The following is a 27,584-nucleotide window of genomic DNA, read 5'->3' on the forward strand; positions in this document are numbered from 1 at the left end:
ACATACAGGCGTAGACATATGCCTGGACACACAGGTGTAGACACGTGCTTGGACAGACGGGAGGTCCAGACACATGTCAGGACAGACAGGAGGTCTAGCCACATGCCTGGACACATAGACCCTGAAACATGCCTGGACACACAGGCCCTGACACAGGCATAGACATAAAGACCCTGACACAGGCCTGAAAACACAGATCTAGACACATGCCTGGACATACAGGCCTCAACACATGCCTGGACACATGCCTTGAAACTCCAGCCCAACATATGCCTGGACACATAGGTCCTGAAACACAGGCCATAACACAAACACATGGGTACAGACATCCTTTCAAAGACATACAGACCAAGACACAATGCTCAGACACACCGATCCAGCATTACATCACAGGTGGTCGTATCACAGCTCACAGAAAACATCTCACATTAGAAACAGCTATGTTTCATCGTCTATGTGGAAAAACTCAAATGTGCGCAACCATCTGACAGAGATGTCAAACGTGGTGAAGCTGATGCCGACAGCTATGGGTCCTTTTATCCAGTTCATGCTGAGTCCCTTGTACATGCCCCTGATGAAGCCCTCCTCTCTAATCACCTGTGAGGCCGTCCCCAAGATGCTGGTGTAGTCCTTGGAGTGACCAGTCACACCTGCAACACCACACTCTCACATACAAACCAGTGTCTAGTCCGGCATGAGTAACTCGGGTACCCAGATTGGGCGAGTATTGAGTAGGGGAATTATCATGACTACCTAAGCTCATGATTATAATTATGAAATAATGCATAATGGCTGTCCTAGTACAAAGATATAGTCCACATTTACACTAGATGTGACTACATAAGGTTCTGGGCAGTCTATCTGATAATGCACCCGTTGGTGTGAGGGGTGGTGGGGTAGCCTAGTGGTTAAAGTATTGGCTTATCCTGCTGAAGGCCCAGGTTTGACTCCTCACATGGATACTCACTCTTTCTGTGCGACAAACATAAAGGTTCAGGGAATAAGGTTCAAACTAATATGTGTAGGACATATTGTACCTGAGACAATTGGTAGACCTCCCAGCCACATCTTTAATCCCACAAGATATCTGTATGACTTTTATGGAAAACATGGGAAAATGAAACAAGCATGTACGGACTTTGTCCCTTTAAAATGCTTGGCTGAACTGTAGCACATGGGTCTACTACCAGATATATTATCCACACAGAATATCTTTTCACCTCACTATTACATTAGTACTAGAGTTCATCCAATTAGTGATCACAATGTAAAGGTTTCACAACATGCTGCTACTATGACTTTCCCCACCTAATGTCATCCTCAAAACAGACTTTCCCCACCTACTGTCAACCCATTCTCAGCTTCCCACTTAGTTAGTTTGTGACTTCCCAACATTCTGTCCCCTTCTGCTGTCTGTCATAGTTCCTTCCTAACTGCATGTCCTGCTCTGCCTACCTGCAGTCTGCATCCTGCGACGTACAATGTCTAGAGGGTAGGAGGCCGACTGGCCCAGCAGCCCCGCCACAGCACCAAATGACAGACGCTCCACTGGAGACGGATCTTTCCCTTTTGCATACTCTGCACAAAAACACACATAGATAAAACCATGGTTAGGAGTGTGTGCAAAACAAGCTACACACTGAACAGATATATAGTACTGTATCACACAGATGTTCAATATAGAGAAACATTATGGATACAACTTCTTTTTTTCCTGAGAGTGACATTTTGATACAGATTCTTGTACTGTAGTCAAGATTCTTGTACTGCAGTCAAGATTCTTGTACTGTTGTCAAGATTATTGTACTGTTGTCCTCCTTGACAAAATTACTAGAATTGTATTGACACATCGCGCTTGTGAAATGAAGAAGTTCTATGAATAAAGTTTTTCTATATCGTACTTCCCAACTTTTAAAACAAGTGACACATAAGTTCAAGTTATATACTATGTTACCTGGATGCAGTCAATCTGGGTCTAGATGGATCAAACAAAGACCACATAGCAGAGCAAGTAATCATACCTGCATGTAATTTCTTCAGAGTCTCATATGTGAAGAAGCTTGTCCCTGAGTATGGAATGGAGCCAAGTATCGTGGGAGTGAATCCTCGGTACAGAGTGCGGATTCCCTCCTCTTTGTATATCTTCATAATCACCTCCTTCAAGTTGTGATACCTACAATAACATACTCTATGAATCTAAAATGTCTTAAAAGATTTAGTTACACCCTAATAAACAAAAAGCATATAAACAGAATCAGCCTATCACCACCATTCTGATGTGAAACTCAACAGACATCTTGACGACACCATGCAATAACCTACAACCTTACACATGCCCACTGCAGTAAAATCTCACAATGGAAAGTAGGGTGCCTTTAGTTACCTTTGTAAGTGGCCCATGAAGATCCAGGTTAGAACTGGCCTTCAGCAAATCCAACAAGAGTCATCAGAAGATGACATATTCCCACGGCCCCCACATATTTGAAAGGACAAATCATCTGATGGTTACTTGATGTTTTCTTAGATTAAGTTTGAATCGTTTCCATGGAAGTCATGAAAAATATAAATGCCATATATCTGTAAGCCATTTCAAAATCTGTCTCATATATCTGCCAAGATCTGTTGAAAGATATGAAATGGTTTTTGAGTTGTGCTCTGGAAATGAAGCCTATCCCTACATTTTGAGACTAAGTCAGAATTGTTTCAATGGATACCGAGATGAATACAAATGCCAAAACATTGTAAATAGCAATTGTAAATAGCCCACAAAGTGCTGCCTCAAATATCTGCCAAGTTTTGCTGTAAGATATTAAATAGTTTTCGAATTGTGCCCTGGAAACGAACCCCATCCCTCCATTTTGAGACAGAAGTCAGAATCGTTTCCCTGGAGACTGGGAAAATGATAAATCTAAAAAATCTGTAAATAGCAAAAGGCACCACTTTAGGCTCTGCTACACATATCTACCACATTTTGCAGAAAAATATTGAATGGCTTTGAGTTCTGCTAAAGAAATGAAGTCCATCCCTCCATTTTGAGACAAAGTCCGAAACATTTTTTATGGAAAGTGAAAAAAGAATAAATCACAAAAACCTGTAAAGAGCAAAAGGCACCACTTTGGGATCTGCAACACATATCTGCCAAGTTTTGCAGAAAAATATTGATTGGTTTTTGAGTACTGCTCCTGAAACGAATCCCATCCCTCCATTTGAGTCGAAGTCTGAAACGTTTCCATGGAAACCGAGAAAATAATAAATCACAATAACTTGTAAATAGCAAAAGGCACCACTTCAGGTTCTGACTGATATATCTACCTAGTTTTGCAGAAAAATATTGAACGGTTTTTGAGTTCTGCCCTGGAAACGAAGCCTGCCCCACCATTAGACTAACACCAAAATCTATCAAGTTTGGTCTAAAAAATTTTGAGCGATTTCTGAGTTATGCTCCGGAAACAAAATGATGATGGATGGACAAGGCATCGACTATATCCCCCGCATTACATGCTGAGGGGGATAACAAAATCCATATTAGTTACCTTTAAAACATCCATGATAAATGGAATGGTGAGACAGCCTAATGGTTCAGGTGTTTGCTTGACATGCCAAAGACTTCCAAACATGGGTACAATGTGTGAAGCCCATTCCTGGTGTCCATCACCATGATATTGCTCGAATATTCTAAAACTAAACTCACTCTCTACTTGATATATGCCACCACTCTGCCACCAAGGCTTACAGAAAGTACATGATTTAGTCTATTAGTTGTCGGACTTGGAATGTTCTTCTGTTTTGCAGATTGCTTATTTTGTGTGTTGGTGATTTGGTGCATCACTCTGATAGCATGGTTCCAGGGCCGGACTCAGCCCCCTCTAAGTACTTGAATTTGTAGTTGACTCTACTAGTGTAATCCTACATAAAGTGAATGTGAAACAATTATGACAGCTGTTGAGGTATTTACTTTGAATTCATCTCAACTCTTAACGAGAGTCTTTGATTTTTTCATGAATGACTTTGAAATTATTATGAAATTTTACCCTTTTAACAGCTAGACCTTGTGATCTTATATGAAGAATACAAAAACCTTGGTGAAATCAAGAACCCACATTACAGATTACGTACATCAAGTTTTGTCAGATTTTCATTGTTAGTACATCATCTTGTATGCAAATCATTGGTTGTTTTAGTTTATCACTAAATAAAAACTGACAAGGTCGAAAAGGCATCATTATAAAACTTATCCAACTTGTATTGCGAGTTGAAACTGTAAGAAGTCTGTGGGATGATCCCTGGCCCTGCTGCATAACCTCCATCAACAGAAAGCCACAGAAGATGCTCAGACTAACTTTGCTAAAGTATGAACATGCTGGTCACCTTTAAACAGTGTGGTCTTGTGACGGAATTCAAAATACAGACTACTGATTCTGATCAGAGGTCAAATACTATGTTACCTGTCATGACCATTGAGGTCCATCACAAGGTGACAAAGTATGGATCTCTGGGATATTGTATTGTAATAACGACAGTTTGGTGATATTTGTACTTTGTGATGGTGATAGGTTACAGGGTACTTTCCAGAAAATTAGGGAAGTGTCTTCATGTGAACAAGTCTTCCTCCCTTCGAGTCATTCCAAAGATTTGGAATACAGTAAAATTCGTTTATAACGAACTCAAAGGGACTGTTGTTTTCAGTTCGTTGTAAGCGAAGTTCGTTCTAAGCGATTTGGGAATGTTCGTGAATATTCGGAAATTACCGAGAATCATCACCACGCCACTGGTTTCAGTCAAGATCATGTTCACACAGAAAATAAAATAAGATAAAACCAACGAACATATAATTGTCATGGATCATTCATTTCATCATCGATCATGTATTTTATTACGCATCTTTAACAAAATCGGTAATTTTGTGCTTCTGTGACATCAGCCAATCATCGACTGACTTGCTGTCAACAGACGAGCTTTCTCCGTGTGTCATGGCTGAACATATCCCTCGTCGCTTCTTAAATCTCTCTAACCACGACTGATTGGCCTTGAAATCTGTATGTCCAAGTCTGCTGTCATGTCAGTCTTGGATTTACCGCCTGCATCTACAGCTTGGATGATTTGGTATTTTTGTCAAGATCTAGAGCTTTGCGTTGCCGTGACAAGCCCATCCATGCTGACTTGAAAGAAAGACTTAACACATCGCTATTTATGCCTTGACAATGTCAACAAGATTCACAAGATTAAATAAATGATAACATTTCACAGGTAAGTTTATTTTATTATCCCCTTGATCCCCTGTGAGGAAGCCTGTTTGTTTTCACAAGCTAATTGGTGACACGTGAGATGACACGCAAGTGGATTCGGATCAGCTGTTCGTTATAAACACGTTCAATTAACGCGTGAAATAGCACAGAGGGCCCATCAATTTGTTCGTTGTAACAGATAATTCGTACTATCAGTGTTCGGTGTATACGGTAGTTAATTCATAACAACATATAGGAAAGCAGTCGGTCTTCTGAATTTGTTCGTTGTAACCGGCAATTCGTTGTAAGCGTGTACGTTATAAGTGAACTTTACTGTACATATAAAAGAAGAAATGTGAAGCGAAAGCGACTGCAGAATGCAACACACTAAACAAAAAGGGATGTAAAAAGAAAATTACATGACACTTGATGGAAACAGGGAATATCATTCAGTACAACTACACCTTGCTACATGTACAAGGCTGGTCAAGCAGCTAATCAGATTTATTAAAGGACAGTATTCTGGTGGGCAATCTACATGCTGTCTTCGGTTTCCAGTAATATTAAAGGACAGTATTCTGGTGGACAATCTACATGCTGCCTTCGGTTACCAGTACATATTAAAGGACAGTATTCTGGTGGGCAATCTACATGCTGTCTTCGGTTTCCAGTAATATTAAAGGACAGTATTCTGGTGGGCAATCTACATGCTGCCTTCGGTTACCAGTACATATTAAAGGACAGTATTCTGGTGGGCAATCTACATGCTGCCTTCGGTTTCCAGTAATATTAAAGGACAGTATTCTGGTGGGCAATCTACATGCTGCCTTCGGTTTCCAGTACATATTAGGGCTGTAACAAAGCATCAAATTATCGATGGATTGACTGTTCAGAATTGATGGTGGAAATGAAATATTACTGATGCATGGTTAGAAAATGTAGCTATTGATATTTTAACAATTGTCTTCCATCGATAAATGCACAGCACAAAATACAGGAAGTAGCAGGTTCACTTAGATTTTGAGTTTTCCACTCCTGTTACCTCATCAACAAACGTGATCTGGGTTTCTGGTTTGCAACAGACTATTGCTATTGCAATAGTTGCTTCACCCTGAATAGTCACCCCATTTAACTTCAGATCACCAATGGCAATTCTAGAATTAGTGACTTACTTCTCCTTGGCAGTGACAGCCATTCTGGCTCGCACCATGTCCAGAGGGTAGGTACAAGCTACAGAGGTGGTTCCTGCCAGAGCACCTGCCACAAACCTTCTCCCTGGTGACAGATGTCTGAAACATCAAAAATTAAATAAACTAGCAAATTTCATTTTATATATGGGTCTATTGTACGTAGCTGTCTCTCTTGTAAGTGAACTGGTGAAAGGAAAAGTCAGTTTTAAAAATCTCTCTTGAGACAAGGGGAATAAAATCCATCTATACAAGAGTCATCAGAAGATGACATATACCACCGACCCCCACATGTTTGAAAGGACAAATCATCTCACAGTTACTCATTGCTTTTTTAGACTAAGTTTGAATTGTTTCCATGGAATTCATGAAAATTATAAATGCCATATATCTGTATGATTACACGATGCCATTTAGAAAGTGGTCAAATGCAACATATGTCATATTTGGGATTTCACTTTCTTAGTAAAGTACAAAATCTAGTACTTTTTTCGGTTGAGTCCCATCCGGGATTCGGACCCGCACCCTCAGAGTCAGGCACCTAATCGCCAGCACACAAAGTCAGCCGCCTAGCCCGCTCAGCCACCGCGACTTCCACCAGCGGGCTAGGCGGCTGACTTTGTGTGCTGGCGATTAGGTGCTTGACTCTGAGGGTGCAGGTTCGAATCCCGGATGGGACTCAACCGAAAAAAGTACTAGAATTTGTACTTTACTAAGAAAGTGAAATCTCAAATATGACATATGTTGCATATATCTGTAATCAGCAAAGTCACAATTTCAAGATCTGTCTCACATATCTGCCAAGATCTGTTGAAAGATATGATATGGTTTTCGAGTTGTGCTCTGGAAACGAAGACCATACCTCCATTTTGAGACTAAGTCTGAAACGTTTCCATGGAAACCGAGAAAATAATAAATCACAAAAACCTGTACATAGCAAAAGGCACCGCTTTGGGGTCTGCAACACATATCTGCCAAGTTTTACGGACAGATATTAAGAAGTTTTTGAGTTCTGCTCCGGAAACGAAACACACCTCTTACTTTTGATAGTAAATCAAAACCGTTTCCATGGAAACCGCGAAAATAATAAATCACTAAAACCTGTACATAGCAAAAGGCACCACTTTAGGTTAAGACTCATATATCTACCAAGTATTGCAGAAAAATATTGAATGGTTTTTGAGTTCTGCTCCGGAAATGAAGAAGATCCCTCCATTCTGAGTCCGAAATGTTTTCATGGAAATCAAGAAAATAAGAAATCACAATAACCTGTACATAGCAGAAAGGCACCACCACAGGTTCTGACTGATATATCTACCAAGTTTTGCAGAAACATATTGAATGGTTTTTGAGTTGTGCTCTGGAAACGAAGACCATCCCTCCATTTTGAGACTAAGTCTGAAACGTTTCCATATAAACCGAGAAAATAATAAATCACAAAAACCTGTAGAGAGCAACGGGCACCACTTTGGGGTCTGCAACACATATCTGCCAAGTTTTACGGACAGATATTAAGAAGTTTTTGAGTTCTGCTCCGGAAACGAAACACACCTCTCACTTTTCAGACCATGTCTGAAACATTTCCATGGAAACCAAGAAAATAATACATCACAAAAGCCTGTACATAGCAAAAGGCACCACTTCAGATTCTGACTGATATATCTACCAAGTTTTGCAGAAAAATATCGAACAGTTTTTGAGTTCTGCTCCGGAAACGAAGCCCACCCCACCATAAGACTAACACCAAAATGTTCCATGGAAAAACAAAAAAAAATATAAATGCCAAAACTCTGTAAGCAGCAAAAGGCACAGTTACAGGTTGAGATTACTATGTCTATCAAGTTTGGTCTAAAAGTATTGAACGGTTTCTGAGTTAAGCTCCGGAAACAAAATAATTAAGGACAGACTGATGGACAGACGGACGGACAGACGAGGCGTCAAATATATCCCCCCGCAATACATGCCGGGGGGATAATAATTATTTTGCTGTATAAATGCAGTAAAACATGGATATAACAAACTCCAAGTGACCAATTATTAAGTTCACCATATCCGTTGTGTTATTCACATGTGACTACCATCTTGGATTGTAGAGATGTAGAGACATGTATAGTACAGAGGTTACAAATCTTTATTCTTGTACATTGACATAACATTAAAGTTCTGAATTTATCATACACAGACATTAGCTAGAACATGGTTAACAACCTCAACAATATGTAACTTAAGCACTATTGCAATGAAAACCTAAATGAAACAACTTAGATGCCAATTCATTTGCCTTACTCTGCAACATCAGACCATATAGGGGAATGTTCACACTTCTAGTCCCTTGAAACCATTTGCAGAGATCATCTTCTACATGTTGATGATTAGCAAATTTAAATCTTAAATTTGTTCACTATATCCGTTTGTACGCTATATCCCTTTTCGCTATATCCATGTTCTACTGCACATTAAAATACATTACACAAAATGACACCGAATGGCAGACCCTCTTAGTCACTTCACAAAATGACTGAAATTTTAAGTCATTTCATGAACTGACTGATTTCTCAGTTTTACTGTGACATATGTGACAAATCTTACTCACTTTTTCCTCTTGTCGTGTAGGAGGAGCCACTTGTACTGCTCATGGGCAGCGTACTGTATCGCAGCATATGGCACAATCCTAGCCATGGTTGCCGAGTTACCGCGCCACAAGCGCAGGAAGCCCTCATTCTTGAATGTCAGATGCAAAAATCGGATGGCCTGGCTGAACGAGAACTGTGTGTTGCTAACTGAAAGAACAATGGTTTGAAGAATGATCTATCTTTTTAAGAGTGTCTTAAATATGTTTCTCCACAAAATACTGAAAACCTACATTTCAACAAGATATGCTAGATATTCCGGAAAACTTGTTATTGTAAAAAATGAGCCTGTTTGCTTGAATCCTGCCTCTGACAAAATAAGAGCAGTCTACAGGGTCTTTGATAAACCTCTATGCCTACCCTGTATACGTTTACTGCCTGATAATTGTACTACCTCCCTTTGCTAGTTGCCCTCTTACAGTAACCAATCCCATAAGCCATTATAAACGAGCTATCCAGCGTCAACAAAGATGACAGCTGAAGCTATGAGGGTTTGTTTGCTGTGGCTTGTGACTTGTCCGTGACTAGATCAACTGTCATTATAACATCCTTCAGTCAGTTCATCTGTTGCAGTGAAGGTCCGGGTTAGAATTGATCTTCAGTAACCCATTCATGTCTTAAGAGGATTGGATGGTCTACGACATGTCATTGTATCAGTTGCATAGATTGATGTTCACGATATTGATCAATGGATTGTATGGTCCAGAATCAATTATTTTCAATTACAATAGCTGACATATTGCTAAGTTTGTCATTAAACAACAAACCAACCAACTAATCATATGTTGCGTTAAAAAACTCTGGAAGTATATGAGAGAACATATACAACTCATATGATGACCTGTCCATTAAAACAGTAACCGGATGCATTAGCGGCCTTTTGTTATAATCATTGGGTAAAGTAGGAGACAGAGCATGTGAAAACAACTGGCATACAGAAATATACTGTCACTGTGTACTACAGTGTAGGCTGTATAAACCGGCTTTCACTAGGACTGAATATATAATCCATTTTAGACAATGTGCCCTATTGTAGAGCTAATGTTCAAGTTACTGATACGACTAATATTGCATGCCGGTGTTGACAACTTGCCGGATTGGACTAATGCTGTTTTCGACAGGTTTCACTGTATATAAGGAAAGGGGTGTAATTACCTCAACACAATACTTCAATAACTTAACAATGATCACATGATATACGATAAAAATTATACACACATTTCAAATGGATCTACCTACAAAATGAAACAAACGATCACAAAAATTGAAGCCCTATATGGAAACAGGGTCTTTGGAAGATCAGAAAACAATGTTTTTTTCAAATCCATGCCAAAATTCCAACTCAGAGTTTGCTCCACAAACTACCAAATTTCTATCAAAATATACTGATGGCACCTTTCAGCATGTTTATCACCATTCTTTCCAAGACACTTACACGTTTGTCCCAGTGAGTTTATTTATTTACATATATTCACAACAAACAGACCTACTTCATGCTTATTGACCATTGACTCAGTAAGCTAGATCAACCAAGCACTGAAAAAAGCCAGCAATCTAATAGGCTATAAATAATATATGTCCTCTGGCAACTACTTGTGACAAAAAAAGATGTGGATGATGGGATTAGATGCACTACACCATAATGAAGGAGTCTTACTCTGAAAATTTATTTTTGTTCTATCCAGTGGCGCTATAGTGGTTTTGGCCACAGCTCCTGCCAGGGCTCCAGCAATGAGTGAAGTGAGGAACTTGTTGTGTTGAGGCACCTGCAACAGACATGCACGGTTCTATAACTCGAATTACCCTAGATGGCTCTGTGCAAAGATATCCATGTTGCTGATTGTCTTGTGTCAGAGCCATCTGTTCAAACCTTATTTATTAGGGGTGTCTCTATTGAGGGGGAAACAACTATTGCAATAGCGATAATCTATTGAAGCATACCATTACGATAGCAATAGTCTACATCAATAGAGTATTGTGACCAACTATTGCAAAACGTCTTTTTCCTTCTTGAAGCATTAAAACTGAAGACATGAATGTATGGTTTATATGAAATATCAACAAGCTGAAGTAGTTTCAGTCTCTTTTAATAATTGACAAGAAATTTGAAACCAGGATCAAGTAAACACTTGAAAAAATTACTTTAACATTACTGACAAGTTCAAACTCAAAGCCATATGCGGTTTGCCACCAAGTCTGTTTAACCGGTAACAGGGGTGGATAACTCTAAATCAAAGTGAACGAATCTGGTCCTCCATGTCTCTTGCGCTTATCAATGCATTTATCAACGGAGGTCAATTATTAAACTATCAATAGTCACAGATACTATCAATGCATCAAGAGTTTTTCTTCTACCACTGATCAATTGCTATTGGAGGCTCAACAATTGCACTTATATGTATGTACATGGTCATGTCTTTAACTGCCATTAAATGACATTACCTAATGAAGCACAAAAATGAATAATTGAGTCATCATGGTAATCAGTAATTCATGTTAATCTAAATCCTTAAAATTTTGAATGATGTTCTGCATCATATATGCAATGGGAGACCGTCTTGGGTACACGTTATGTCCTCTACTGGTAATCAGTAGTTCACATTAATCTAAATTCTTAAGATTTTAAATAATGCTCTACACCATATATGTGATAACAATGGTATGGTTTGTGAATTCATATTTCCAGTTTTCCAGAAGATCTGATAATAACATGAGGGATTCTATGTAAATATGGAGGCAGTGGGGTAGCCTAGTGGTTAAAGTGTTTGTTCGTCAAGCCCAAGGCCAGTTTGAACTGCCCACATGGGTACAATATGTGAAGCCCATTTCTGGTCTCATCCGACATAATATTGTTGGAATATTGTTAAAAGTGTCATAAAACTAAACTCACTCACTCACTCTCTCACTCACTCACTCACTCATTATGTACATGAGCCCATGGTCAGTCAGAATACTGACTGGTCAGATGCCATGAGTTTGGTTTGAACAGCACTTCACTTACATAACAGATAGTCATCTTGATGCAGAAGAAAGCCCAAACTGATGCAAGTTTTGGACATTCAGTGAAACCTATCAGTGTGGAACGGTATAACGAGTAGAAAACAGAGACATCCCACTTACAGCATTGAAATACTAATGCTACCATTTTTTGTTGAGTGCTGTGTAGCAAGTGGTCTTTAGTTCACAACTGATTCTTTCCAGGTTTGTTTCACTTTTGCTTTAAATGTCTGACAGACTAACCGTACATCTACATACACATGACAACCATCCTGTTTCCAATCACATCCACATGACAACAATCCTGTTCCCATCCACAAGCAAATGACAACCTCTCTGCTTCCATCTACATGTAGATGACAACCACCCTGTTTTCATCTACATACACATGGCAACCACCCTGCTTCCACCCACATACACATGACAACCACCCTACTTCCACCCAGGACTACCATGTCCATACTAATACACCACATGGAAAGAGTATTTACCTTTGCATTGATTCTATGCTCTTCATGGTGAAAGTGTTCCACATCAGTCCTGCTGTTGGAAGTGCTGCCTCTGACAGGCATAGAGGGAATGTGTCCCACCGTACTGGAGCTACAAGACAATTCCTTCACCTCAGCCCCCATACTCCCAGCATACTGGCTGTAACAACAAACACACATACAATACAAAGTAAACATGTCTTCCTTTATAACAGTCATATCATATATTTTGTTTTTCCAATGTCTTGTAATTATATGCATCATAATCATTTGGGCTAATTACCACTTGTCAAGACAGAAAAACATTTCACATACTCGTGAAGTGCATTTGTTTCTACATCAGGAGTTTCACCTCCATGATGTAGCTTACTAATACTATTGTCACAGGTATCATGTCCTCACTGAGCCCATTGGTTTAGTCATCATTTGGTCTCATCCTCATCATATGCACCACTGATTACACATCCATCATGAAACCTGCTGGTTACATGTCAGTCAAGAAGTAGGTTTGGTCTTCAAGATGTCCCAAGTTGCAGTATTATTATAAGGCTTGTTGGTGTTATATGTACTTTCATCACAAAGCTCTTTGCTTCACTGCCCTCAAGAATTAAGTCTGCAGGTCTCACCATCCATTATAAAGTTCAGTGTTCTCACCTTCTATCAAAAAGCCCATTGATCATACCTCACTCGTGGATCTCATTGTTCACACCACCACCAAGAAGCCCACTGTTCATATCTCATTCATGAAGCCCACTGTTCATACCTCATTCATGACGTTCACTGTTCATACATCATTCATGAAGTCCACTGTTCATATCTCCACCAAGAAGCCCAGTGTACATACCTCATTCATGAAGCCCACTGTTCATACCTCATTCATTATGCCCACTGTTCATACCCAAATCATGAAGCCCACTGTTCATACCTCATTCATGCTGTTCACTGTTCATACATCATTCATGAAGTCCACTGTTCATACCTCCACCAAGAACCCCAGTGTACATCCCTCATTCATGAAGCCCACTGTTCATACCCCATTCATGAAGCCCACTGTTCATACCTCATTCATTATGCCCACTGTACATACCTCATTCATGAAGCCCACTGTACATACCCCATTCATGAAGCCCACTGTACATACCTCATTCATTATGCCCACTGTTCATACCCAAATCATGAAGCCCACTGTTCATACCCCATTCATGAAGCCCACTGTTCATACCCCATTCATGAAGCCCACTGTTCATACCTCATTCATGATGTTCACTGTTCATACATCATTCATGAAGCCCACTGTTCATACCTCCACCAAGAACCCCAGTGTACATCCCTCATTCATGAAGCCCACTGTTCATACCCCATTCATGAAGCCCACTGTTCATACCTCCTTCATGAAGCCCACTGTTCATTTCCCATTCATGAAGCCCACTGTTCATACCTCATTCATTATGCCCACTGTTCATACCCCATTCATGAAGCCCACTGTTCATACCCCATTCATGAAGCCCACTGTTCATACCTCCTTCATGAAGCCCACTGTTCATTTCCCATTCATGAAGCCCACTGTTCATATCCCACTCATGAAGCCCACTGTTCATACCTCATTCATGACGCCCACTGTTCACACTTCATACATGAAGCCCACTGTTCATACCTCATTCATGAAGTCCATTGTTCATGCTTCCACCATGAAACCCATTGTTTATACCTCCATCATAAAGCCAATAGTTCTTACTGCTATCATGAAACCCATTATTCAAACTTCCATCAGCAAACCCACCATCCATACCTCTTCATTGTTCCTACTTTCATCTTGAAGCCCACTGGGTCAACCTTTATGATGAAGCCACTGTTCAGCCACAACTATATACTATACGTATGTAGGTTTGCATTAGCAATTCTGAAAGGTAGGTGAGTATGCAGCGGAATATAAATATAGCTAGGCAATAGACAAGAGGTACATCTACATGCATATAGAATAGCACCTGATAGATGAGCATGGTAATGACTTGCATATATTTCCCCAATGTATTTCCATAACGCACGCACGCACGCACGCACGCACGCACGCACGCACAGCTGAGTAACCATGTCAATCAAAAAGCCCAAAGGTCAAATATCTGTGATATTTTAATTTTCATTTGTTACGGGATCAGTGTCAGTGACTGGGGAATTTTCTAAGTTAGGCCAAACCCTAAACTGCAGCTGTTGTCTGACTGATTAAATCTCTTCATTTGTCTAACATTTAACTGGTTGGTCATAGGTTACTCAATTGTTACCTTACACTTGCTCCTATCAGTGTTTGTTAGACTCAGTGTAGGAGTTTCATGAATAATACTGAGATTAGATTTATTTAGTAAGGCACTGGGGCCCTCAGGGAACATAAACCAACATTGTGGGTATATCAACCTATCATCCCCAAGGGACCAGTAGACAACTTATTTATCTACTCAACCATGTTAATGTCTGAACTGTGTGATGCATGGGTATTTGATCGTACACTTCAGCCAACCTGTGTGAATGAATTGATTCAAATCTTGCATCTTGCTGTTTTTCCCACAGGTATTGTCTTAGTAAAGTCACTGCAGTGTAAAAAATTCCACTTCTTCATATTCACAGGGACTACATTTGAACGCTTTGTCAAAATGCATTTATTGGAATTGCACAGCAAATCTTTTAGTAGCCATCGCTAGATTTTGCAACACAAGAAAAACAGATTTAGAGTTATCACCCTTCCATCAATTTGCGTTTGCAAAACATTGGCAAATTCTGTGCATTATGCTTGATTCAATGTTATTTGACATAAAACAGTACTACCACAAAAGAACCAGCTGTGCTATTGACAGCTGGGTATATTGAAATGTACCTTGCTTGTAAGTGATGGTACACTGAAAATAATAGAAGAGCGCTTAGCAAATCAGAAAAAGTCATTTATGTTTGAAGTAAGATAATACATGTTAATACACTGATACATTGACCTTATTTGCATGGCTATTGTAGCTGACATTCCATGATGAAGTGTGTGGTAAACACTGGTGACACTGATCACATAACCCAAATCATACAATGTTAATAACCAGGAAGGCAATATGGAAAGTAACAGCTCATCGGTATTCTGTGATGATAACTGACAATTGGTTTAATTCACATTATTAACTCATACTGACAGATCCAAGTGTCCATTCTACACAAGTACTAGTGATTCTACAGACCAGCATAATCTTCCCTGTGTATTTCAATCACTAGGTCATACATAACACCTACATGTGGCATTCAAAGAATCCAAAGGCATCAACAACACAGACTCTTACTCTTACTATAAACATTTAACAGTAGTGCTGTAACAATGCACTGAACTATCGATGGATGGTAGAACCAAAGACATCGGTAGTCTAGTAATTGACATCCATTGATGAATATACAACAAATACAGGAAGAACCTAGATTCATTCACTTTGACTTGGAGTTATCTGCATCTGTTACCTCTTAAACAAACATAGCATCAAACATGGCATGTGACAGAGTTTCAAATTGTGAATAACATAAAGTTTATGTTTTAACTGTTTACTTATCTGGGGTTCAAATTTCTTTAAACAGATTTAAACAGATGCTTGTAACACAGGACATACAGCAACATAGATATCTTTGCACAGAGCCATGTAGGGTAATTCTTAGCACTGAATAGCACAAAATATGTCCACTTGTCACTGAAACGACAGATAGCATTTGGGAGTCCTGTTCTTATAAGCCTTAAAACATTGTTTATTTTGACATTCCCTTCCAGATGTGGTTTCAGTTTTGGAAACTTTTCTCTCTGGCTGATTCTCCTTGATTCCTGTCAATTCAAAATAAGTGTGAAGGAGCCTTTAAACACTAATCAGTCAGTTGAATGAACAATGACAACTGGGAAAAGCTGGTAGATTGTAGCAAACAAACCCATCTAAATTGAATAGGCGTCCCAGGGAGACCAGAGATGTGAACCTGGGGAAATCTAGACTTGCCTCATTTAAGGTTATAGCATTGCAAGGAGGGCTAGGCTGTAGGGCAAATAGTTTGATTCAAGGACTGTGAGACAGACTACCTGTAGGTGTGTGGCCTCAGCTACACAGAGGATCTCATGGTAAGCTATTATCTCAGCTGGAGAACACAAAAAGTAAAAGGTGGCAAATGTCACTGGACCTAACACAGGTGTCCACTGACAGACGTACATAGTATCAGTGTGAGTGAGTGTTGGAACTCTTTGTGTTGTCAGGTAAATGGAAGGTAACAGTGTATCTCCAACTTCACTAAGTGATCCTGTCTAACTTCACAGGTCACACACAGGTCACCACAAGAATATCAGGATATGACATTAACTTAACCCCCTGGATGCCAAGTTTTTTTTTCAGGCGCACATTTTCGTAAGGTTTGAAAAGTGAATGTTGTGTGAGAATTGCACTCGCACAGTCCTGGATCTGCGTACGGTTATAAAATTACACAGAAATGTAGAATATTTAATTTCCTATCAGTTGATATAAATATAACAGCGACTACCTCAGGGGTCTGAGAAATAGACACTGCAAAATGTCTAAAACTTGTGTGCGCTGAAAAACAGTAAAGTTCTCCATTTTTTATCCTGCACAAACAAAAGCAATCTCCTACGATTTTTTTAATTTGTCATCTTTACAGAAAGTGTGAGCAAAGAAAATACAGCTTGATATCTGAGCAACTTAAGTGTATATGAAATGGATTTATGTGCTAATGCATAACGTCATACGCACAAAATAAAAAATGACTCCCAATACATGTCAAAAATCGATTTTCTTCTATGACTTCAAACGTCGACAGAGAGGCCATGCACGTATAAAGATAAGGGGGCATAACTCCACTATGGTTTACAGTAGGTCTATGCAACTCAGATCACATGGAGAGAATTTGCTGTGGATAAGGTCAGTATATTTTCGTCATGTTTTGTTCATTCCAAACCAAACCATTCCAATACAAAGTTCCCCAATGTGAGCGGATACCTTCAATTCTCCTGTTTGTGTAGATGTATTTTGATTAATTTTGCATCATTATTAAAGGAGTAACAGACACATCTTCAAATGTAATGAAATAACTGAAAATAATGCGACATTTTACTTGACGCCATGGCATGTTTTGTGCATTGCATAATGTCGGAAAAAGATGACTTTGGTTTGCCGATTAGTATTTATCTAACCTAATTTCCACTCAGTGTGTAAAAGGTCTCGGCTTCTATGTCAGAATTCAACACTTTTTAGACAAAAACATAAAATGAATGGTTTTACTACTGAAATAGTGTCCTGAATATATCAACAATTAGACGGTTTTACTAGGTATCATAATGTGAGCAACATGCACAGCTGTCTGGCATCAATTTAGCGTAAGTGAAAGTTGCACAACACCTGAATATTCATTGAGTATTCATTTAGGATATAAACTTTCCTCCTAATGATTATGTTATTATTTCACTCCATAAGTACACAATGAAAGGTACAAAGAGATCGTTTTTTTCAGTATGGAATTAGAATATGGATGTAAGGTTTGTCCAAAGTAAGACATGACCTGGTTCATATATTTTTAAACAGTTTCCATAAAAATATTGTTTGAGTTGGATATTCTGCCATGAAAATATGTTTTAATTGAATTCAAATTGACTTTATTATCGAAAACAATGATAATGAATTACAAAATGGTTTTTGACAAACTTGCACCTGGTCAATCAATTTTAATCATTGTTTTGTCTACAAAAATGATGCAAACCAATGCAATGAACAAAACAATTCCTTTAAATATGTGTGCCTATACATTTCATAAAATATACAAATCATTTTCATTAATGTTATCAGTTTTACTTATAAGGTTGAATTAAATCGCTGTTTATTAACCTGTTCATATGAAACTGCAATATTTGTCCCAACGTATTGAATATCGTACATCACAGAAACTAAAGCACATGTTGCAGTAATGGCTACGTGTGATCTTCTAACACTTGTGTAGAGGCTCAAAATGTGGTATAGTATACTTACTGAGTCAATTTCCCATGTAAATATCATTTGAACAATCAAAACCTTTTAAAGAAAAAAAGCACACCCTATATCCACATGTGATATGATGTTGAACATGGATTTTAGTAGATAATGAAATACATTTCATGGAAAAATATCTGAACAATACACAAAATATACATCAGAATACTGAAACCGTAACTGATATATTATCCTCCTTTTATTGACAATGGATCTAAAACACGTGATTATTACACTGGATAAGATAATTACAGAGATCAAATACAAATGTTTCTTACACAATGTTTATGTAAACTGCATTTCAAATCAACATGAAACTTTCAGCAGGTTGAACAAAATGCTCCAGTTACCTTTGTATGGTTTATGTGTAATATATATGTATGTATGTATATATATTTTGAGTCGATGCAAGAGTTATCACTTCATATTCGATTATGTAGTATTATCAACTTTAGAATTATGAAAAATCAATAGTAACAATTAAGTAAGGTCTAAATTAGTAACTTGGTTTATTTCAAATCTATACGAACATGGGTGTAATATAGTATTCCTATTTATGTCTACAATTCATTATATAAACTATTAAAACGAATGAATGATTTAATTTAGACTAAATTAGAGGAAGGTTTTGTAACCTTGTCACCTTTACTTCAATCAATGTGCAAAAATAGTATTTTAATATTCACTCCCAATGACGAGTAACAAACACTTACCTCCTGTAACAACATCACATAATCCCCTTTCTCGCAGACATATGCTCATTTACCTGTATAAGCCTCTGACATTGCTAGCAGTTGTTATCAAAACACTTTAATACTTCTTCTGATTAACACAGACGGTAACCTCTCTTGTAGGAAAAGCTAATCTTTGATCATTACTGCTAAACTGATTGAAACAATAGGTATGATACGAACTCAAAATGTAAAACACATATGTGAGTCTCTCGCTGAATGAGAAGTGCTTTCTGCTGATGACCATGTGCGTCTCGTGCTGAATATGAGGTTCTTTTTATTACCGCTCTCGCTGTGAGAAGCTAATTAATTTGCTGCACATATGCATCTCTCGGCCTTAATGAGTTAAAGGACAACTTGAAGCAAAAACTGTGCAACAAGTTTTTCCACTATGAAAATACCATTTGTGACATGTAAACCAAATTTTCAGACAAACCTTTACAGCAAGGGCAGGGCAGGGGTCAAAAAACGCATTTACAGTGAGTATAGTTTGATGCTGCTCTAAACAATCTTCCAATATGATCAAGCCTAGGAACACCATAAATGTTCAAACCAAGGTCTCTAGTCAGTGTCTCAGAGATTCCAACTCCCAGCGTTGCCCAAATTGATTCTTTTCATTTTGATTCATGTTTGGTTATCATACTGACCATACAAAAAAGGTTTTATCAAAACCTTTGCTATTTATATATTTTCATTGCTCATGACAAGATTTACTTTGGTGACACAGCAACTATTCTTGAAAGGTTCAATTAAGGTCAAAACTCATAATAATGAAACATACATAATAATAAAACTTACAACACCCGTGCCACATATAAAATACATTTTGAAAACAGACTAATAGCCATTACAATGATACATGGGTCTCATACTAAGATTGTCATGGATTCCTGGACGTCATGGCTATGACGAGCATGTACCCTTACATGCTAAAGAATGAGATCAAATAAGCAAATTCATGAACACTCAGTGAACTTGCAACATAATAATTTACACAAATTTAAGTCTGATGCTTGAACTGGAGTAAAAGTGAGTGAGTGAGTATAGTTTTATACTTCACTCAGTAATATTAAAGGGATATGGTGGAGGTCTGTAAATAATTAGTCTGGACCAGACAATCCAGTGATCAACAGCATGAGCATCGATGTGCACTGTGTGGATACAATGATAAGTGTCAACCAAGTCAGCGAGTCTGACTCAATCCATTTGGTTGCTTCTTGCGACAAGCATGAATCTCCATGGGTAGTGCAGTAAAACCACACAGAAATTTGCTCTTTGTTTGCTCTATGCATGCATGCTGTATGCCATCTTTATTGACAACAAACACAATCAAAGTTTCCAAGTCTGTGGATTTTTAAATTTCTGATTTTTCATATGGTAATAAATTACTGATGTATTTTCACACGTAACAGTTTGTGTGTTAACCATGGCTGACAGCACTTGTGACCTAAACAAAAGCAGTGAGGTGTCCCTTATGTGCATATGACACAGACATGATCATTTTATTGTGCATTATCACACATGTTGGCCCAGCTGTGTTATGTGGTGGTCTTTGTAAACCAAAACTTAAACGTGTTCACTGTTAACATAAGTAAAGAGAAATTCTTAACATTTGACATAAATGTGCCTGTTAACATTTAATTTTGTATGCAGCTTTAATACACATATATACACTGGACACTTGAATAGTCTTTTATTTTTGCAATATTAACATGAGTAATGAAATCAAATATTTATTTGATAAATTAATATGAAATAGCCTCTTAAATATTAAATCCAAATCCATAATATGTGACATATGGCATGTAAATGTGTATACTGGACTTGTTGTTAAATTGCAACACATAAACAACAGCACCACATAAACTAACTTTCAAATGTTTATACATTTAAACTGGTCTGGAACTCTTTCATTATGTTAACATTTTTAATGGCATGACTGCACTACTAACACAAACCACGGCTAATGGAATCAACACAAAAAGTATGACACAGTCTGTTTATCAATATGTAGTGATTACATTACAAGGTAGTAACTATGAATCAGCATATATGAAGACTGACTTTACAGTTCCTGTCCTAAATGAGGTATAGCTTGAACCTCTATATATCTATGTATCTATATATCTCTATATATTTTATACACCATCATAAGTATTAAATTCCAAACTGACATGTACTAGGTGATATACTGAAATTGCTTTGTATTGTCCAAGGTGTTATTTGCACATACAAACAGTACAGTAGGGCTGTTAGTGCTATGGTGCTGATGTATGAGATCTGTACTGTCATTCTCACTGAATCTATGTTGACTGACTGAGTGACTCAGTTTAATTTTATGCCACACTTAGCAGTGTTCTATCTATACAACAGCAGTCTGTAAATAATAAAGCCTGGACCTGACAAACCAGTGACCAACCGCATGAGCATCAATCCACGCTACTGGGATATGAAGATATGTGTCAACCAAGTCAGCAAGCCTGACCACGGGACCCTGGTATTCGCCTCTTATGACATGCATGGGTGATCAATTCTAACCCGAATCTTAATGGGTTCTATGTTGACAGTGTATACAAATTTCAACTCCATTATCACAAACACTTCAGAAGAGCAATAAGTGCAGTATGTCATTTTTCTTTGAATATCTGTAGTATTTGCATGATTAGAAGAACATGGCCATCATAAAAGGTACGAGGGTTGGCTGAAAAGTTCTAAGCCTCACTGTGAAAAAAAGTTACAAAGTCCACGTTTGTAATTTATTTTTCTACATAGTCCCCTTCCAAGTTCACACACTTTTGCCAGCGATGCTGGAAGGCCCGGATCCCTGTCAGGAAGAAATCTTCTTCAGCTACCCTAAAAAAAACAGTCACAGCGGAAATGACGTCATCATTACTTGCAAAATGGCGACCAGCGAGTTCCTTTTTCATTTGGGGAACAGGTGGAAGTCAGAAGGAGCCAAATCAGGTGAATGAGGAGGATGGTCAATGAGTTCAAAGCCACAATCGCGGATTGTTGACATGGCCACCACCGATTTGTGAACAGGCGCATTGTCTTGGTGGAAGAGGACACCTTTAGCGATCATCCCTCGTCGTTTGGCTTTGATTGCTTCTCGCAACTGGTTCAGTAGATCAGCATAGTATCTGCCGTTGATAGTTTGACCTTTTTCAAGATAATCAATGAGCAGAATATCCCTGGAATCCCAAAAGACTGATGCCATCACCTTTCCAGCTGAAGGAACAGACTTGGCTTTCTTCGGAGCTGGTGAATCAGCATGCTTCCACTGTTTTGACTGTAGTTTTGTTTCTGGTTGCAAGTGATGTATCCAGGTCTCATCCAATGGTTACAAATCGTGCCACAAAATCATCGGGATCTGCTTCAAAACGACGCAAATTGTCAAGGGACATCTGGAACTTGACACGTTTCTGTTCTGCTGTCAAGAGCTTTGGCACCCATCGTGCAGAAACTTTAGTCATTCCTAATTCGTTGGTGATAATATGCTCAACCCTCTCATGAGAGATGCCCACTACACTAGCAATATGTCGAGTAGTCAATCGTCGATCATCCATCGACATATCGAGCATGATGTTTTCTGGAGTGGTTGCTGTTGAAGGCCTTCCTGAGCGTGGGTCATCATCAAGGCTTTGTCTGCCACGCTTAAATTCTGCAGCCCACTTCTTTACTGTGGAAAATGTAGGAGCATCATACCCTAGAGTGGAGACCATGTCAGCATGTATCTGTGTTGGGGACATCCCTTTCTTTTGCAAGTACTTGATGACTGCCCTGTATTCAGTTTTGTCCATTTCTGATGATTTCAGAGGGTAGGTTTACCAAAAGAGCTGTAGTTGAGATAAAACTATTAGTACGTTTGTAGTTCTTGTGTCTATGATTCACTAAATGATTGTCCTCACTGGTGGCAAACACCTGTCTCTACCTGGTGGGGAAAAACCACTCAGACTGAGAACTTTTCAACCAACCTTCGTAATGAAGAACCAGAATAGTGGAGGTCACAACATTTGACATTAGTCATTAGTCGTTAGTTCCACATCCATTTGACAGTTATTATGGGATGGTATGACCCATTTAAATCTGTATGTTTGGATTCAAGAAATATGGACTCAACCAGGCTATGAGATCCAATACTACTTGGAAAATGGCCATGAACCAATGCATTACACCTTAGCATTTTAAATGCTTGTGTGTTTTCCAGAACCCATTTCTCTTTACTTTTTGATGGGCCTTGCCATGACTGTTGTCGAAAACAAACATAATCAAATGATATTCAATTCTTAAAGCTTAAAAACTGTTTAAGGAACCCAGAATTTCAAATAATTTCATCTAGGATAAAATCTCCATGTCCATGTTGGTTTCCACTTTGTGGACAAAAAAGAAAACTGAATAAAAGGATTTTTCATGATAATAATAAATGAAATCTCCAAGCAATTTGGGTTTCAGTGTCAAAGTTTGCAAACTGTCAAGGTTGCCTAACATGGTTAGATGGCTTCATACTACCCATGAAACTTTTGAGTACAGTTTCATATGCATTGGCTACTAGACAGAAGTCCTCAAATTTATCCACATTAAGAAAACATGTGTCAGGCTAAGAGGGTCATACAGTGACCATATCTTTTGGTGGCTATACAGAAACACCATATACACAGAATGTGAGTTCTGCTATTATGTTAAACACACAGGAGAGCAAACAGAGCCCATTTAGGTTGGTTTAAAGATTGTATCATATTATGCTGACTCAAATGCTCCCTTCTCCATAGTTCACATATCACCATAACAATATGCAAAACTTTTCCACAACTCCCCTCCCTCCCATAAATTACCAATCCCTGCAAAATTAATGTAAAAGACTAAGAAACACTTCACTGTTTCATGTCCCACACACAAACCTTATATAAGAGGCCAGTTCATATATGAGAAAATTAGTTTATATATATATATCATACAGCAGACCTGTATTAATTTTCAAATGAGACATGGACTCCAGAAGCACCATATCTATTATGATGTTTTAGGATGGGACCTGTGGTTTCACTTCCAGAGAATCAGTCAACAGTACCAGCTTGCAATAGATGGATGGTAGGCAATGGTCAAGGCTTCACAACAGTGAACATGTACCTTATTGAAAAGCCACTATTATTCGGTGTTAATAGGGATGCCATATGGCTCATAGTTACTGGTCTGTCATTAACAGTCACAAAATAACACACAATTTTGAACACTGCAGTCAGTGAAGCAAGATTAATTTTCACAGAATCTGCAGTGTGTGAAAAACATCTTATTAATGAATGAAATGATGCTAACTAGTAGTCATGAACATTGTTGAAGTACCTCCAGCATTCTGTGGAACTTATATGTTAATGGTCTCTAATAGTAGTTGGGAAGGCACAGGCATGAGTCCTGATGCCATGACAGTGAGCTGACTTTTGAATCATGTGAACAGTGTAGCAAATGAACCACTCCCGCAGATATGCCAATCCAGCCCAAGAAGTATTTTTGCAATAAACCAATGAAATCATTAGTATCCTTTGGCCAAAACTAGCATTAACTTATTCAAACAATTTTCATATTTAACAATAGATATATAGATATTCTAAGAACTTGTTATTAACATTGTACTCACCCATATCAGTAGTAGTATAGTATCCACATATGTATGTATTCCATTTGCTAATTTAATTTAAAGGATTTGTGAGAATATGTGAATATGTTTACTGCTTTCTGTGTTTGTTTTGTGTTGTGTCAATACAAATAGGATAAACTCATATTGGCTGGGACTTACACAACACTTGGCATTACAGGGCATTTGCACTGTTTAGGTTACCTTGCAATACAATTTCACATCATAGGGTATTATAATGTGGTAATGGAAATCAAAAGGTAAAAAAAATTGTTTTCAACCCTATCGGTACACACTGAGAATTACATAATCTTCACAAGTATGTCAGAAGTTAAAGATCAACGTCAACAGGGAAATGCAGGGTTTAACGTACCGTGCCAGTGTGAATGAAATACACAAAAGTATAAAGAATGGAAGCAGACACAGACTTCACAGAGTCCACAGGGACACACAATATTATTCAGTGTACCTACAACACATATATTTCAGGGTGGTTACACACATTATTACATTCCTCAGACCAGTGATCAATTATACATTCCAGACTATAAAGGTCACATGCAACGTAAAACACAACTTTGCAGATTCTGGTACCTCTCAGTATACACTTACCGAAACAAATAAAAAAAAATGCCAATTCAATCTATAAAATTGAAAACATGCGATGAAAAAAAGCCCGCGAAATAAGTTGATTTATGACTCGTACACCCGAGTCCCGTGTCTGCCACATTATGTAATTAGGCACGTGTGATACACATGACATGTTTTTATGTCTGTGGGTTGCAAACATACTACATTCATTGTTTTCGGATGACTGGATCTGACGGAAACTGGTGCAAACTCTTGTCAGTTTCAAGTCCTGCTTTGTACTTGGACGAATGACAGATTCAAGCCACACAGTAGTTAACCATCTCTACTGACATGATTTTGGATTGGATCAAGCGCAAATTCAGAGAACATGTATTTTCCAAACCCAACATTTCTATATACATTCTTCATGGATAACAACTTCTTTTAGTGTATATGATTTTGTTTGACAACAGTATATGAATCCATACTGATACGACGCATCAAGTACACAAAAAGAAGTCGTTACCCATACAGAATCTTACTTTCTTGTGACTGGCTATACTTCTAAAATGCCCATCAAACAGATCATCTTTCTGTACACACAATGAACCCTCAGCATATCAGCAAATGAAACAGCCAATCGGAAGCCGTTGTTACACTTGAGTGCATATCCACCTGCTATGACTGGGTTCGGTCTCCCGAGGGCTTCGTTTCAGGGGAAGTAAGCCCAAGTACAAAATATTGCACTTTTGAATCGCGATTGTACACATATAATTGTGGTCATTTGTCTTTTTAAAAGCAGCAATGTATATTATATGTCATGAAGAAGTGATAAATGTGTTTTAATTATGTTTGATTTTTTGGTTTGCATGTGACCTTTAAACAAATTATCAAAAGTTCTCTAAACCATTGCTTCACAGAATCCTCATACTGTCTGCAAAGACCCCTAAAACTATTAATTAGGGGACATCATGTTTGTGAGGCGAGGTAAAACCCTGGAGATACTCTCCTTTGAATCATCCAAATGAAAAATGAGATATATGGGGGTCCAATAACACAGAAGAAGAACACCAAAGATCTGTCTTCCATCAGAAAACATGTTATTTCACAACAATAATGTTTACTTATGCACTGTCATATTAAGTGCATATTCTGTGAGAACCATTTACATATCACAAAATCATAATTATGAATAAATACCACAAAATAAACACATCTGTTTGTATCTGAAATACACACACATAGTTCATAAGCAATGCGTACAAAATTGGGGAAGGATTTTCATGCTGTCTCTGTATTATCTCAAAAAGAAATATTCCAGAGCATATATCATGGGAGAGTGGAAATATTCGAATTACAAAACATAAGTGGGCATAAATTAAAGATCTAATCATTTGAGAATTAATTTCTATCAAATTATTGTTAAAGTCATTAATCTTACCTTTCAACACCCTAAAATGGCTGCACATAAACGCCAATTCTGTATTCAGGTCAAACCATGAGGTGCATAGGACCCCTGTTTAATGTACGTGTTTGATGGCATCTTATGGTGGCTACCTACTTTCATTCACTATGCCCAAACACTGCCATCCGTGATCTAACAACTAGCCGTTGTCACACTTGGCCTATTTGACTTTCCGCGATTGGACCTTGTACCAAGCAGACGCTAGGACTAAGAAGAAATAGGTCTACATGTTTTCATGAGTATCATCTCAATTGCTGTACAATTAAAACCTATACTAGATCTACGTCACCAGCTGATGACACAAGATTTGCCAGTTTAAACTGCAGACTAATGTCAGTGATTTATTTTAAAAGTTCACGCTTATTATAATCGGTGACTTACCTATCGCTTCAACCAGCCTATGCAACCTATCGTATTTAGATGCTAGTGCTATTTACTCTTCTCAGCGTATAATTGTTTCTTGTTGCCTTGTAACTTTAAAAACTATATCTTACATTGTTACACACATATTCAGTACAAAGAAGCATAAGACATTACTTTTTAGGCTGAATCTGTGATGCGTTCAGTTAATCCAATCCTAGAGGTCGCAGATATCAAATCTCCACACAGCCACTTTGAACCAGCCATAAACAA

General features: G+C 38.2%; 1 protein-coding gene across 1 annotated transcript; it reads right to left on the reverse strand.

Annotated features, from left to right (window-relative positions):
- Window positions 1-278: 278 nt before the first annotated feature.
- Window positions 279-27,584, reverse strand: LOC137260030 (mitochondrial coenzyme A transporter SLC25A42-like). Its single transcript, XM_067797713.1, has 8 exons — window positions 27,489-27,584; window positions 12,531-12,687; window positions 10,700-10,808; window positions 9,006-9,192; window positions 6,398-6,514; window positions 2,022-2,173; window positions 1,456-1,578; window positions 279-650 (listed from the first exon to the last, which is right to left on the reverse strand). The coding sequence occupies exons 2-8, from the start codon at window positions 12,669-12,671 to the stop codon at window positions 439-441; spliced, it is 1,041 nt and encodes a 346-aa protein (XP_067653814.1). The 5' UTR covers window positions 12,672-12,687; window positions 27,489-27,584; the 3' UTR covers window positions 279-438.

The sequence above is a fragment of the Haliotis asinina genome, chromosome 13 (genome assembly GCF_037392515.1).
Source record: "Haliotis asinina isolate JCU_RB_2024 chromosome 13, JCU_Hal_asi_v2, whole genome shotgun sequence".
NCBI lineage: Eukaryota > Metazoa > Mollusca > Gastropoda > Lepetellida > Haliotidae > Haliotis > Haliotis asinina.